This window comes from Sphaeramia orbicularis, chromosome 2 (genome assembly GCF_902148855.1).
Source record: "Sphaeramia orbicularis chromosome 2, fSphaOr1.1, whole genome shotgun sequence".
Classification (NCBI taxonomy): Eukaryota; Metazoa; Chordata; class Actinopteri; order Kurtiformes; family Apogonidae; genus Sphaeramia; species Sphaeramia orbicularis.
In genome coordinates, this window is record NC_043958.1 from 1065445 (window position 1) to 1078947 (window position 13503).

At 38.4% G+C, this 13503-nt stretch overlaps 1 protein-coding gene across 13 annotated transcripts in view; it reads right to left on the bottom strand.

The window, feature by feature from the left end:
• Positions 1-4746: 4746 nt before the first annotated feature.
• Positions 4747-13503, bottom strand: part of abi3bpb (ABI family, member 3 (NESH) binding protein b) — a 43586-nt gene continuing 34829 nt past the window's right edge. For all 13 annotated transcript variants that reach the window (XM_030152889.1, XM_030152882.1, XM_030152860.1 and 10 more), the window contains 8 exons: positions 11507-11596; positions 11205-11414; positions 11013-11118; positions 7520-7599; positions 6263-6292; positions 6016-6174; positions 5812-5934; positions 4747-4914 (listed from right to left, as the gene is read on the bottom strand). In XM_030152889.1, the coding sequence (XP_030008749.1) occupies positions 4799-4914; positions 5812-5934; positions 6016-6174; positions 6263-6292; positions 7520-7599; positions 11013-11118; positions 11205-11414; positions 11507-11596 (914 nt within the window). In that variant the 3' untranslated portion in view covers positions 4747-4798. The remainder of the gene's footprint in view (positions 4915-5811; positions 5935-6015; positions 6175-6262; positions 6293-7519; positions 7600-11012; positions 11119-11204; positions 11415-11506; positions 11597-13503) is intronic.

Sequence of the window (13503 nt, forward strand, 5' to 3'; positions counted from 1 at the left end):
CCGAATCATTAACAGACATGTTCCTGTTGTTGTTGTTGTTGTTGTTGTTGTAGGCCAAATTTAGCTTCATTATCTTTAACTACAGAACTCATAACTCAATAAGCGACAGAAAAACGTTCGATAATAAACATATTTTTAACACTTACCTCATAAATCAGAAACTGAGGAGGACAGCTTTTAGGCCAAACACGGGATCCGCCATCTTAGTTTAAGTTCCACTTCACTTCCGGTGCGTCGCCATCTTGCTTTTCCGTTCCGCGTATTTTTATTCAACAATTATTTATTTCACTTATTAACTGTAATAAATGAGCATGTCAACACAGGGATAAACACATAGAGTAAAGAGAGCTGATAAATTTAAAAAAAAAAAAAAGTTTTTGATTTCTTTCCGGTATCGTCGCCATCTTGTTTTGCATCTCACTTCCGGTTTTGTCATCATTTTATTCAGGGACAGAAATGATCATTATTATTAGTAGTAGTACTATTTATTTATTTATTTATTTATTTATCTGTACAGGGGGTCAGTTTGTCAAGAAACTCATTTTATTTATTTTTAATTGTGTGTGTGTGTGTGTGTGTGTGTGTGTGTGTGTGTGTGTGTGTGTGTGTGTGTGTGTGTGTGTGTGTGTATGTTTTTCGCCTTTGGATTGATAGGCTTTTTTTTTTTTTTATTGACACAAAGCAAATTTTCATAACAAGAATAGGAAAAATATTACAGAAGAGTAATATAGAAATACGTTTGGAGACATGGTGGAATGGTTAAACACAACTATTACAACTATCTGAAACAAAAAAAACAAAAAAAAAATTAAGACATTTGAAATGTAATGAAAATATTGAAAAAGAAATAAATAAGAAATAAATAAATCTGACTGGACAATAGAGCACAAAGGACTAAGGCAAGATACAATTAAAACAGCAACGAATTAGATAAACTAAAATAAAGTTTTCTGGCTTTTCTTGACATATTTACAATATACTGTAGAGATTTGTAATACTTAATAAAATCACATAAAAACAAGTTAAAGGAGGGGTTTGTGTTTTTCCAATCACAAGTATGAATATAATATTTACCCGAAATAATAATATTAACAATATCTTTGACATTAACTTCTAATGAATCCATAAAACAAATATTACATGAAAAAAAAAGATGGAATATTTTCAGTTTGTCAGGAAACTAATTTTATTAATGTAAAATTTGCCTGATATGATGACAAATTAATAATTAATACTGTATTTGTTGTTGCAAAGGAAATGGGGGCTGTTACAAAGCATGAAAATGTTCTTATTCAAGTGTAAAGTTTTGAAGATCCTGTTGATCTCAAATATGTTCCAGTGTAGTTGAGAAAAAGTAAGTGTTTTAATAAATCATTGGTTTCAAAACTTAAACCATATGTGGTGTTTGACGAACAGAGTCCTGCAGCTGAAACAGTACGAGTATAAAACAGAACACATGGTCCTGAGTACCAAATGTGTGCTGACTTGTACATTTTTATGTCCCATATGTTTTAATTAGACATAAATAAAAAAGATATGATACAACGATTAAACCTTAGAGTTTATGGAACATGGACACAAACTGTTTACGAACATGAACATAAAGTAGGGAACCATTGTAAATACTGTGCACTAACTAAACATAATATAATATAATATAATATAATATAATATAATATAATATAATATAATATAATATAATGTAAAGCAGTGTAAATTTTCTCGAGTTCTGTTGGTTTGGGGTTTGTTTTTACACTCCTATGGTGTTAAAGTGGTCTGTGGGCGGAGCTACTTCTACAGTCTCATTGTTTGAAGTCATAGCAACGGTCCCACAGTTGTCCTGGAGGATGTCCCGTTGCATCAATATGTTCGATCAGTGTCATTTTAACACCATGAGTAAAGTACTCTGCAGAGTTAATGACAATAATCACATTTCTATTTAGTTTTGTCACTAATCTGACTTCAGAGATGTATCTGTTTATGATTTAAAAAGAAAATAAAGACTCAAACAGGGAATAAATGAACACAGACGCTGTGTTAAAAAAGGAATCAAAACTTCTTTATTGTTGTTTATCAATACATAAACATATGTAGAAAAACATGGACGTGTTAGCGCCCACTCCGATGTCTTTACAAAACACTCTTCTGTGATTTAACGGCTTTAAAATACAGGTTCTGGTTTCGGAAGCACCCGGACTGGACCGGGTAGAAACAGGAGGAAATGCCCCAGTTTAACCACTCCGCCTCCAAAACCCCGTTGAGGTAACGGCGGGAAATTAACGGCAGCAACAAACTCATTTTAAGACGTTTAACACCAAAAATTAGAATGTTGTTTAACAGCCCTGAATCGGGAGCATTTCAGTCACACAGGGCTTCGTAAGATTGAACAAAAATTACTAATAAAACATGTGAATGTGCCGCGACTTTAAAAAGAGTTCAAACCTGGTTCGTTTATGGAATCTGTTTATAACCAACATGAGTTTCAGTCTCCTGCTAACGCTAAACGCTAACGCAGCTTTATCCTCAAAATACACATTAAACTACAGCGACATTGAAGTTGAAGTTACTACAGAAGAAACTGCAGATATCTTTGAATTTAGTAGCGAACATGCTAACACGCTTATTATCACTATTTTCAAACAACTTTCTGGAATTCAAATAAAATAATGTTCGCTTTGGTTTTAACAGCTGGAGAAAAAGAAGATTCTGTTATGATTTGGTAACAATACTCTACTCTAAAACACGATTAAATGTGCTAACATTAGCCAACAAGCTAACTGCAGCAAATGTTAGCTCACAAACTAGCTGCAGCTTGCTGTTTCCGTCAGGGAAAAGTTGAAGTTGTTCTAGAAAAAGCTGAAGGATTGTGGTTAATGTTCGATGATAATAGCTTTAGCGCCCAACCACATAAGTAAAAATGTAAAACGTATTCTCAAACACGATCAAATCTGCAAACTGAAGACTTAAGAGGGTGAAGTTATTTTAAAACCTGAAACATGCTAAATATTAACATTAGCTTGTTTACTAGTTGTTTATCCCTTAAGGAAAAAATAACAATATAAGTACGTTAAGTAAGTTAAAAACAGCTAGTGAGCTAACTGCTGATAACATTAGGTAGAAGTTATTTCAGCTTATGGTTCAACAGTAGCAAATGTTAGCTTCTCTTCTACGTGAAACATGTATGAGAAAAACACATTCAATCCGATTCAGTAAAACCAAAGATTCTATTATTAAAATCTCAGAGGTTGCTGGTATTTTCTTGCGTACAGGTAGTGATAGCATGTTAGCTTGTTGGGTTTCGTCTGGTTTGCATCTGAAATATCCACGAGTTAATCAACCACAAATGACAGGTTTAAGTTTTAGGTATAAAATCATACATTTAAGTGGGTGGTTTAATTAAAAAAAAAAAAAGCAAAAAAAAAGAGGCTGTTTAAACATCGCAGTCAGTCTGCATAGTTAGCTTTCCACCCTGTTTTAGCGCGCCAAGAAGAGCACATCATAGTAAAGTCTATAAAAAAGCCGTCGGAATGGAAATGCATCTGCGAAAATGTACTGAAAAAAGACACTCTCTCCATATACATATAAATACATTTCCGTTGTGCAAACTGCAAGTGAAGAAGCCTCGCGGCGGCTAATTTCCGATGTTTTGGGGAGTCGGACGAACACATCTGCTGCTGAACCGAATTCAGAAATGTGTGTTTACTTTAAAGCACCGTGAATCCGAGCTGCACATACAGTATTCGTAGAGTTTCCTGGAGCTGGAGACGTTGGCTAAAGGACGCATTAGCCTGAACTGTTCATTTGTTGCTAAATAAAAACTGCTTTAAGCTGTTTTTATTTATTTTACATTAGTATAATGCTAAGTTGTAAAATGTGCTTCATCTGTAAATTCTGTTCATGCTTGTAGCTAACTTTCATATGCTAACGGCCGGAACAGATCAAAATAGATTCTTTTAGGCTAATTTCAGTTAGCATCATCCTGGTTCCATCATTCAACCAAAACTTGTTGAAAAATTGCACTGACTTTAAGACAAGGAATCTGAAAGTAAAAATGCTAACTTAGATGCAGAGTTAAAAGCTAATCCGTGCAGCATTTAAGTCTTAGATCTCGAAGCCAGTGGGATTTCTAAACAACTTTTTTTGTTGATGGAACCACAACGATGCTAACCAGTGGAATTAGCCCAAAAGGAAACAAAAATGCTAACTCAATTCCGGAGTTAAAGGCTAATCTCTGTAGCATTTTACATTGAAATTGGTCGTACTGACGGAAACACTGTCTGGTTTTCTTCCGGTTAAAAAACGTTTCACTTGACAAACCAACGATTAATGACGACAAAGAAAATCTACATCCGAGAAACAGCAGAAGCTAAAAATCCTGTGACATCGTGAGGAAATGTAACCGAAGACCTTCTGATAAATAACATCTCAAGTTATGAAAATAGTATTCCAGGGAGCCAGCTTCCCATTATTTCAACACAAAATAAAATATAGTTTGCCCCTCCCCCACACTGAGGAGCGTAACCTCCGCACATCGCCCGCTCTCCGATCACTGTAGCCTTGATAAATAGGAAAGACCAGGCGTGTTTGCGAGTACATATTTCTGTTACAGATTCCCTGACAAGTACGTCTTTTACATGTTTGTACAGCTCTGGGTGAAATGGGACGTGAAGGCGGCGGAGTTCGGAAATGCAGCAGGTTTCAGCGACACCCCCCCCCCCCATCAACACCCACCGAACCCCTCCCCCTCCATCCTCTTCCAGGTGACCGATCCTCTGAAGACGACTCCATCGTGAGTCTGTTACCATTTCCCGGGGATGGGGGTTCCACACTCGTACCATGAGACGTAGTGGATGTGGGAGTGTCCTCCGATCTGTCCGAAGTGCACGGGTTCCTGTCGCACGGCTCGGTAGAAACCTGGACCACAAGGACACCGAGGCATGAGAAAGAACCCACGACTCATTGAACCAACAAGTTTAACAGTTCAAGGGTGGACGTAAACTCTAAGACCAGGTTCAGACCAAAGATCTGCAACACGTAGGACGTTAGCATCCAAACAAGACCAAATGTTCGGAGGACGTTAGCATCCAAACGAGACCAAATGTTCGGAGGACGTTAGCATCCAAATGAGACCAAATGTTCGGAGGACGTTAGCATCCAAACGAGACCAGATGTTCGGAGGACGTTAGCATCCAAATGAGACCAAATGTTCGGAGGACGTTAGCAACCAAATAAGACCAAATGTTCGTAGGACGTTAGCATCCAAACAAGACCAAATGTTCGTAGGACGTTAGCATCCAAACAAGACCAAATATTCATAGGATGTTAGCATCCGAACGAGACCAAATGTTCTTAGGATGCTCGCATCCAAAACAAGACCAAATGTTCGTAGGACGTTAGCATCCATATATCAGTTGTTTTCCTCATGAAGCACCGACTGCTCTGGAAGAACTTTTCAAACACTTTCGTCAATACCAGAATCCTCATTCAAGTTTTAAGCTCCTAAAGATTATAAGACGCTACGAAGAAGCCTTAAGAGTTGGAATTCGGAAACAAAGCATCGACAGTTGATGCTAATTGAAACTCATCTTGTTGCATAGGGTTTCACCAGAGCTTCGGTCTTTGGTCTGACCTGGGCTTATGCTACATGTTCTACTTCTGTTTTACTATAGGTGTGCCACAGGGCTCAGTCCTAGGACCTTTTTTTTATTGTCTATTTATATTAACATTCTGTCCAACACCATTTTATACTGATGACATGCCCAGTTTTGACCCCCGGGCCGTATGTTGGACCCCTGTGGTGTCAAGTCTTACCGGGTCTAGAGGGGAGCTGGTCGGCTCGGAGCTGCCTCCCTGTCCGTCCGTCCAGGAAGGAATCCACAAACTGACAGTGGTCCTCACCAAAGCCCGTCTGATCCCCGATGTTGTGGAATTTACCTTCAGAATAAAACCGACAGTTGAGCGCCGAGTCGACCGGTCGTTGACGTTGACACGGTTACATGAGGCATCTGAACTCACCGTTGAGCGAGTCACTCAGGTAGATCTTGTACCTGAGTGAGTTGCAGAGCTGGACTCCCACAAACTTGCGATACCAGGTCCTCTTCACGTACTGTTTTCCGTGACAGTCCGAGTACGAGTCGGTCTTGAAGGGAAACTGGGTCCAGATGGCGTCTTTACCTGAAATCACACAAATATTTACCGTCAGACGGCGTCAACTAAGAAGAAGAAGAAGAAGAAATGGACAAGATGGTGGACTGGGTCTCACCGGAAACGTTCTCACTGACTCGTGGATCCGCTGAAAGAAAAAACACAAACGGAATCTGTTAAAATATGGAGTTTAACGAAGAAATGATGACCACGAACAAAAGGTTGTAAAAACAAAGACGAAAACCAAAGTCAACGTCTGTGAAGCTACTACTAATAAACTACGACGTGAAACATCTACAATACAATCATGTCGATTCCCTGGAAATGTTTTGAATTAGTAGAAAAGTTTGATTTTGAGGAGAATAGGACCCTGTTGAGCCGCATTATGTAATAAATTCCCATTATGTAATAAAATTTCAAAATGTAATAAGAATGTCACGTCATCTTGTAATAAAGTTGCATTATGTAATAAACTGACGCATTTTGTAATAAACTACGTCAACACATTATATACTGAATTTTTTCACATTATGTAGTAAGTTATTACAACTTGAGAAATTTATGACAAAATGCACTTGACAGTTTTATTTTTAAAAAAAATGTAATAACATGGTTCAGTATGTAATACCAATCCAAATTAATATAATTTCAGAGCAATTTAGAAGAAATTAGTCACAGGAGCTACAGGTAATGGAATCAGAGCTTTAACCACAGTTTAAAGATTAATTTAGCACATTACATTTTCCTGAAAATAATGGGAATTTATTACATAATGCAGCTCAACAGACCCTGATACATGTTTTTTTTTTTACATTAGTATCACATTAAGATGTCAGATGTGTTTATTGTTTTACTGTTAATCTGTAACTTCTGTTCATGTTTGTGGCTAATATGCATACGCTAATGTACACAACAGATCACAGTAGATTCTTTTAGGCTAGTTCTGGCCGTTAGCATCGTCCTGGTTCCACAGACAAAGAAACAAAAAGACTTTTCCATTGTTTTCATTGTTGAGGCTTGAAACAAAAAACCCGTTAAAAAATCCCACTGACTTTGAGATCTCAGTGTAAGTACAGGTAGCGTTTTTGCTTCGGGTTTCCCTGTCTCTAAGTCATGTTTTAAGAACTTCTTCATTACAATGCTGAAATAAGGTCTGTGGTATGAAACGACAAACATATTCTAATAAAACATAGTACAAATGTGGTGAAAACAGGCCTCAGAAGGTTTTGAAACTGTCATATCTCAGGTTTCGGGGATGAAAGAGCATATTTTGTCAAACCTGGAGATATGACCTATAACCCCCCCCCCCCCCCCCCCAGGATGTCTATATAAGGAGTTATAAGCTCAGAGTGAAGGCGTTGTGTGGTGGTGTTACCTGACTCAGTGTTGAAAGACACGGGTTCACTGGGAGGACCTGCACCCAGGTCGTTCTTCGGCTTCACCTTGAATTCGTAGCTGTAAAAAAAAAAAAAAAACCAACAGAAGAAGAACACAACTGAGTTACGTTCACGTCTGCACGGAACACCTCGTGTTAGTTTTCTAGAGTTGAATTGATTGATTAGTGTTGATTTGGGTGTTGTTCTTACACTCCTGTGGTGTTAATGAGGTCTGTGGGCGGAGCTAACTCCACAGTTTCATTGTTTGAAGTCATGGCGACAGTCTCAAGTCTCAGACTTTATCAGTATTTCAGATCAGTGTTGTTTTAACACCAGGAGTACTGACCTGAAGGCTGTTTAATGTGTTGTTTTACATCTATCTATCTATCTATCTATCTATCTATCTATCTATCTATCTATCTATCTATCTATCTATCTATCTATCTATCTATCTATCTATCTATCTATCTATCTATCTATCTATCTATCTATCTATCTATCTTCTCTGCAGAGTTAATTACAATCCTCACATTTATATGTTGCTGATGCTCAACTCTACCCACAGTAACTCAACTCTCCTTCATGTAGAGTTAATAAGTTTAACTCTCTGTTGACAGAGTTAAATTCACTCTGTGCAGCTCCACCTTTCAGTGTTACTATAAAAAAGAAAACTTTCATCGTATCCTGACTGTCATTTTGGGCCCAGTGTTGAAAAGGAAGAGCAGTAAGAGTTAAATATTAACTGCCATAGAGTTGATTTAACATGTCAGTAGCGGTTTCCATAGTAACACCAGGTGAGTGTTGATTTCAACTCCAATGGTGTTTGAATCGCTATTATAATTTCTAATTTCCACTGTATATTCTACTACTTTTAAGAAGTAAATGTGAATTAAAAATGAGGAAAAAAAAAAAAACAAAAAAAACAAAAAAATGAACAAAATAATCAAGAAAATGGTCAAAAATGAAGACAATTGTACATGTTCTCTATTCTTCCCTATTATTTTATTCATATATTCCACTTTATTTTGACTTTGTTAAACCTATTTCAACACCAGGGAACTGGGAGAGCAGTAAAGAGTTAAATATCAACTACAATAGTGTTGATTTAACATTTCAGTGGTGGTTCCCATGGAAACACCAGCTGAGTGTTGAGTTTAACTCTTAAGTTTCAGTGCGTCTTTGGCCGTCATCGCTGACAAACGACATGCGAGAGGAGAAACCCGAGCGGCAGAAAATCCTGCACATCCTGCTGCTCACGCTCAACAAATCCTGAAGGTCTGGACTGGAGCAGAACCAGGGTCTGATTCATGTCTGAGCAGCTGCATCGTGTCCAATGATCACGCTTGTCATGTTCCTTCTCACACGCCGCGCTGCTGTAATTACCCATCTGCCCCGGCGTGTTTGGACAGCTGACGACGTCGTAACGAGCCGTTGCTGAAGACCCCGCGGACACGTTTTTTATTTCCACAAATCCACGCTTTTCCAGAGTCAATGTTCAGAGTCATCGGAGCGTCTCCGACATCTGAGATTCAACGTTTACAATGTAAATAAAACCGACCGTTACTGCGATGGACGCTCACAGGATGGATGTTTATATTCTGTCACTAAATGAAGTGAACTGTCTGCTCCCAAGGCCAAGAAAAACCACAGAGCTTTTATTAGTATTTTACATTTTACATGAAAAGCAAAAGGTCAAAATTGTGAGAGTAAAGTCAAATAAGGTTCAGAAAAAATAAGGTAAAAAAAAAAAAAAGAAAGGTTTGGAATAAAATTGAGAATGCAGTCAAAATAGACTTGTAAATTAAGCTGAAATAATAATTAAAAAAAATACTAAAAACATTTAGAGTAAAGCTGAAAAATAGAAGTTAAGTTGAGAGCAAAGTTGAAATAAAGTCAAAATAAAGTGAAAAATTAAGTTGAAATGAAGTTAGGAATAAAGCTCAAATTAGATCACACAGTGTTGTACAGTTGAAATAAAGTTTCATATAAAGTTGAAGTTAATGAAGGGGAAGTAAAATCAGAAATAAAGCTGAGAGTAAAATTGAAATTAAGTTGTCAATAACGCAGAATGGAAATGCAAATGGAGACAAAAAAAAGTTGAACTAGTGTTAAGAATAAAGAGGAAATAAAATCACGCATAAAACTGAGACTTAATTCAAAATAAGTTGCAAATTAAGTTGAAATAAAATTTAAAGTAAAGCTGAAAAAAGTCACATGAAGTTGAAATAAAAGTCGAATAAAAAATCGGACCAATGGCCCTGTATCTTAGCGGCCAAATTCAAAGGTGTTAAATGTATCCAGATCCATTTATTCTCCCCCAGTTCTGTGTATTTATTCTATTACAGAAATAGTCCATGTTTTGCTCATATTCCAATCAGATCTGGAAAAACTTCAAATTCCAACTTGATATCATTGATACTGATTTATTGGATCAATCCACTTCCTATCTGTTATAATGGGAACATTTTTCAAAGTCGCACCAAATCCAGAATCAGATCCAGATCCAAATAATTTCAGTCCCTTGTGTTGACATCATCGTACAGAAGCTGTATACCAAGTTTGAAGTCAATCAGAACTGGAGTTTCAGAGAAGAAGACGATTGAAATGTTTTCTCCATAAGAGCCCATGTTAAATTTTGCGTCAGTTCCAGATCCAGAAGAAGATCCTGATCAGCATGTGGACATTATGTTTGGGTCATCTCCCCATCAGGGCTGGACTGGAGACATTTACACTGGAGATCATTTAGATTTACTGAGTTATTGCATCCATCCACTTCCTATCTCTGATAATGGGGACATTTTTCAAAGTGGCACCAAATCCAGAATCAGATCCAGATCCAAATAATTTCACTAACTTTTGTTGACATCATCATAAAGAAGCTGTATACAAAGTTTGAAGTCAATCGGAATTGTAGTTTTGGAGAAGACGACGATTGAAAGTTTTGTAACAGACGACAGACGACGACAGACGACACATGACGACAATCGCTTAGGGCCTGTCGGCCGGTAAACTAATAAGCTAAAAACTAGAAATAAAGATGAGAGTAAAATTCCGTAGAATAAAGGTGTAAATAAAGTTGAGAAAAAAGTCAGGGTAAAGTTGTAAATACAGTCGAAATGAATTCAAAAATTAGGTTCAAATAAAATTAAGAATAGAGCTGCAATAAATAAATATTCAAAGTTGAAATAAAATGGGAAAAACTACAGAGTTGAAAGTAAGACTGAAGTCGCATATAAAGACAAAATAAAGTTGACAATAAAATTAAAAATAAAGTTGCAAATAAAGTCGAGACAAAAAGTTGAAATAAAAATTGGACAAAGTCAGAATAAAGTTGTGAGTAAAACTGAAATGATGTCATGACTGAAGTTGAACTAAAGTTGTGGTTAAAGTTGAATAAAGGTGTAAATAAAGACAGGATAAAGTGGATAACACACGTCTTCCAGTGGAACGTATGTGGGATCCTCCTGGTGTCATGTGACCCGGCGGACTCACCTGCTCTCCGGTTTCAGGTTCTCGACGGCCGTGTGCGTCTGGTTGGTGGTCAGGATGGACACCTGTTCTCCGTCAGGTCCTTTAGCCGTCGAGATGACCTCGTACTCTGAGACGACACAGGTTCACGTTTACTCGAAAACGCTCCGGACTGGAGGACAACCCTACCCATCATGCACCGGGGCTCGGTCCTACCGGTGGTGTCGTTGTCGGTCTTCTCCCAGTCCAGGATGATGAAGGACGGGCATCCTTCCACGGTCACCACCGTCAGGTTGGAAGGCGGGTTCCGGGGCGGCGCCGTCACGTTGGCCTCGCCGGGCTCGTCCCCAGGGAAGTAGTTGAGGGAGGAGGTGATGGAGCAGGGCTCGTCGGGTTTCTTCCCCGTCTGGTAGACCACGTGAGGCGCTGAGGGCGGAGAACAGAGGAGGCACAGGAGTGAGTGGTCTCTGAGGGGCGTGGTCTTCACTTCAAAAGCACAAGGTCGTGTTGGTTCTCACCGACGTAGCGTTTCTTCCCCATGGCGTCGATGTCGGACGTGGGCTGGGACTTGAACAGGTCCGAGTCCTCCCAGGTCTCCTGTCGAGGGGCTGAGACAGACCACCCAGTCACACTTTGGTCCATGTTTTACCCATAAACCAGTTCCAACCTTTTTTACTCCTGACCCCATTTTTACATCACACATTTATTTCTGCGACCCCAGACATTCAAAACTGAGAGTTTGTTTTTGTTGTTAAAATGAATGTAATAGTTTTCTATACTATGTTGCAAATACAGGTTAATGTCAGAGGACATTTAGTCTATATAATGTCTATTATTATGGACAGAGGCAGTAACTCCAGGTGTAGATTTCTGCACAAAGGCTCAGGATCTGTCCAGTCAGTCCAGCTGGGATTTACAAGGACAATGAATACTGAACAAACAAGAACTGAAACTATGAATTATGAAAGAGCTGCAGCATCTGAAACTGACCACAGTGAACATCTGACACAAACAGAACCACAGTGAACATCTGACACACAAACAGAACCACAGTGAACATCTGACACAAACAGAACCACAGTGAACATCTGACACACAAACAGAACCACAGTGAACATCTGACACACAAACAGAACCACAGTGAACATCTGACACACAAACAGAACCACAGTGAACATCTGACACACAAACAGAACCACAGTGAACATCTGACACACAAACAGAACCACAGTGAACATCTGACACAAACAGAACCACAGTGAACATCTGACACACAAACAGAACCACAGTGAACATCTGACACATAAACAGAACCACAGTGAACATCTGACACATAAACAGAACCACAGTGAACATCTGACACACAAACAGAACCACAGTGAACATCTGACACACAAACAGAACCACAGTGAACATCTGACACATAAACAGAACCACAGTGAACATCTGACACACAAACAGAACCACAGTGAACATCTGACACACAAACAGAACCACAGTGAACATCTGACACACAAACAGAACCACAGTGAACATCTGACACACAAACAGAACCACAGTGAACATCTGACACACAAACAGAACCACAGTGAACATCTGACACACAAACAGAACCACAGTGAACATCTGACACATAAACAGAACCACAGTGAACATCTGACACACAAACAGAACCACAGTGCTGCAGTTTCACAACCACAGTTTGTCTGATGTGGACTGAGATCGTCTCTGTCAACTCAACATAGATTTTTCAAAAAATTCAAGGGAAGGACCAAAAAAGAGTTTGTTTGAGGTGCTGTTTGGAAAAAGGGATTCATAAAGTAGTTATCAAACTGGGGGTTTGACTGTTTGACTTCCTGATGAAGGCTTGAAGCTGAAACGCATAAAAGTGTTTTTTGGGTCCAGATATGAGCGCGCCACGTTAACAAAGACATTTTAATGTTTAAAGAGAGCACCTTGGATTTTTCTTCCAGTTTGATATCACCATAGTTTTTTATTAGTAAGTATTTATTTTTATCAATGAATAGAAATTCCAGGTGACCCCACATGGGGTCCCGACCCCAAAGTTGAAAAGCACTGCTATAAAGCCTGAACCATTAAATCATTGACAGAAAATTCCAGCTCTTTGAAACTGGACCCTTTATTGGTCCATCTGGACAAAAAAAAAAAAAAATGTTTTCAAATATCAATTTCCATGTATGACTTTAAATTTTGGATCATATTTGATCCATCGGGTCTCAATGCTCAAATATTCTTATTTCTGAACAAACAAAAACATAATATAACACAAATATGTCTAACAAATTGGTAAGTATTTTTCTAAATTGTCACAGTTCGTCTTGTAGTGTCACTAAAGGCCTCTGGTGAATGAACTCCTCCCCCTGGTGGAGTATCTGTGTATTGCATGTATCTAATTGTATACATCAGGTTTTTGAAGAAAAAAACACATCACACTGGTCATGTAGAGGACTTCAAAACTCATGGATCAAATATGATACGTTTGGCGTTAAAGGGT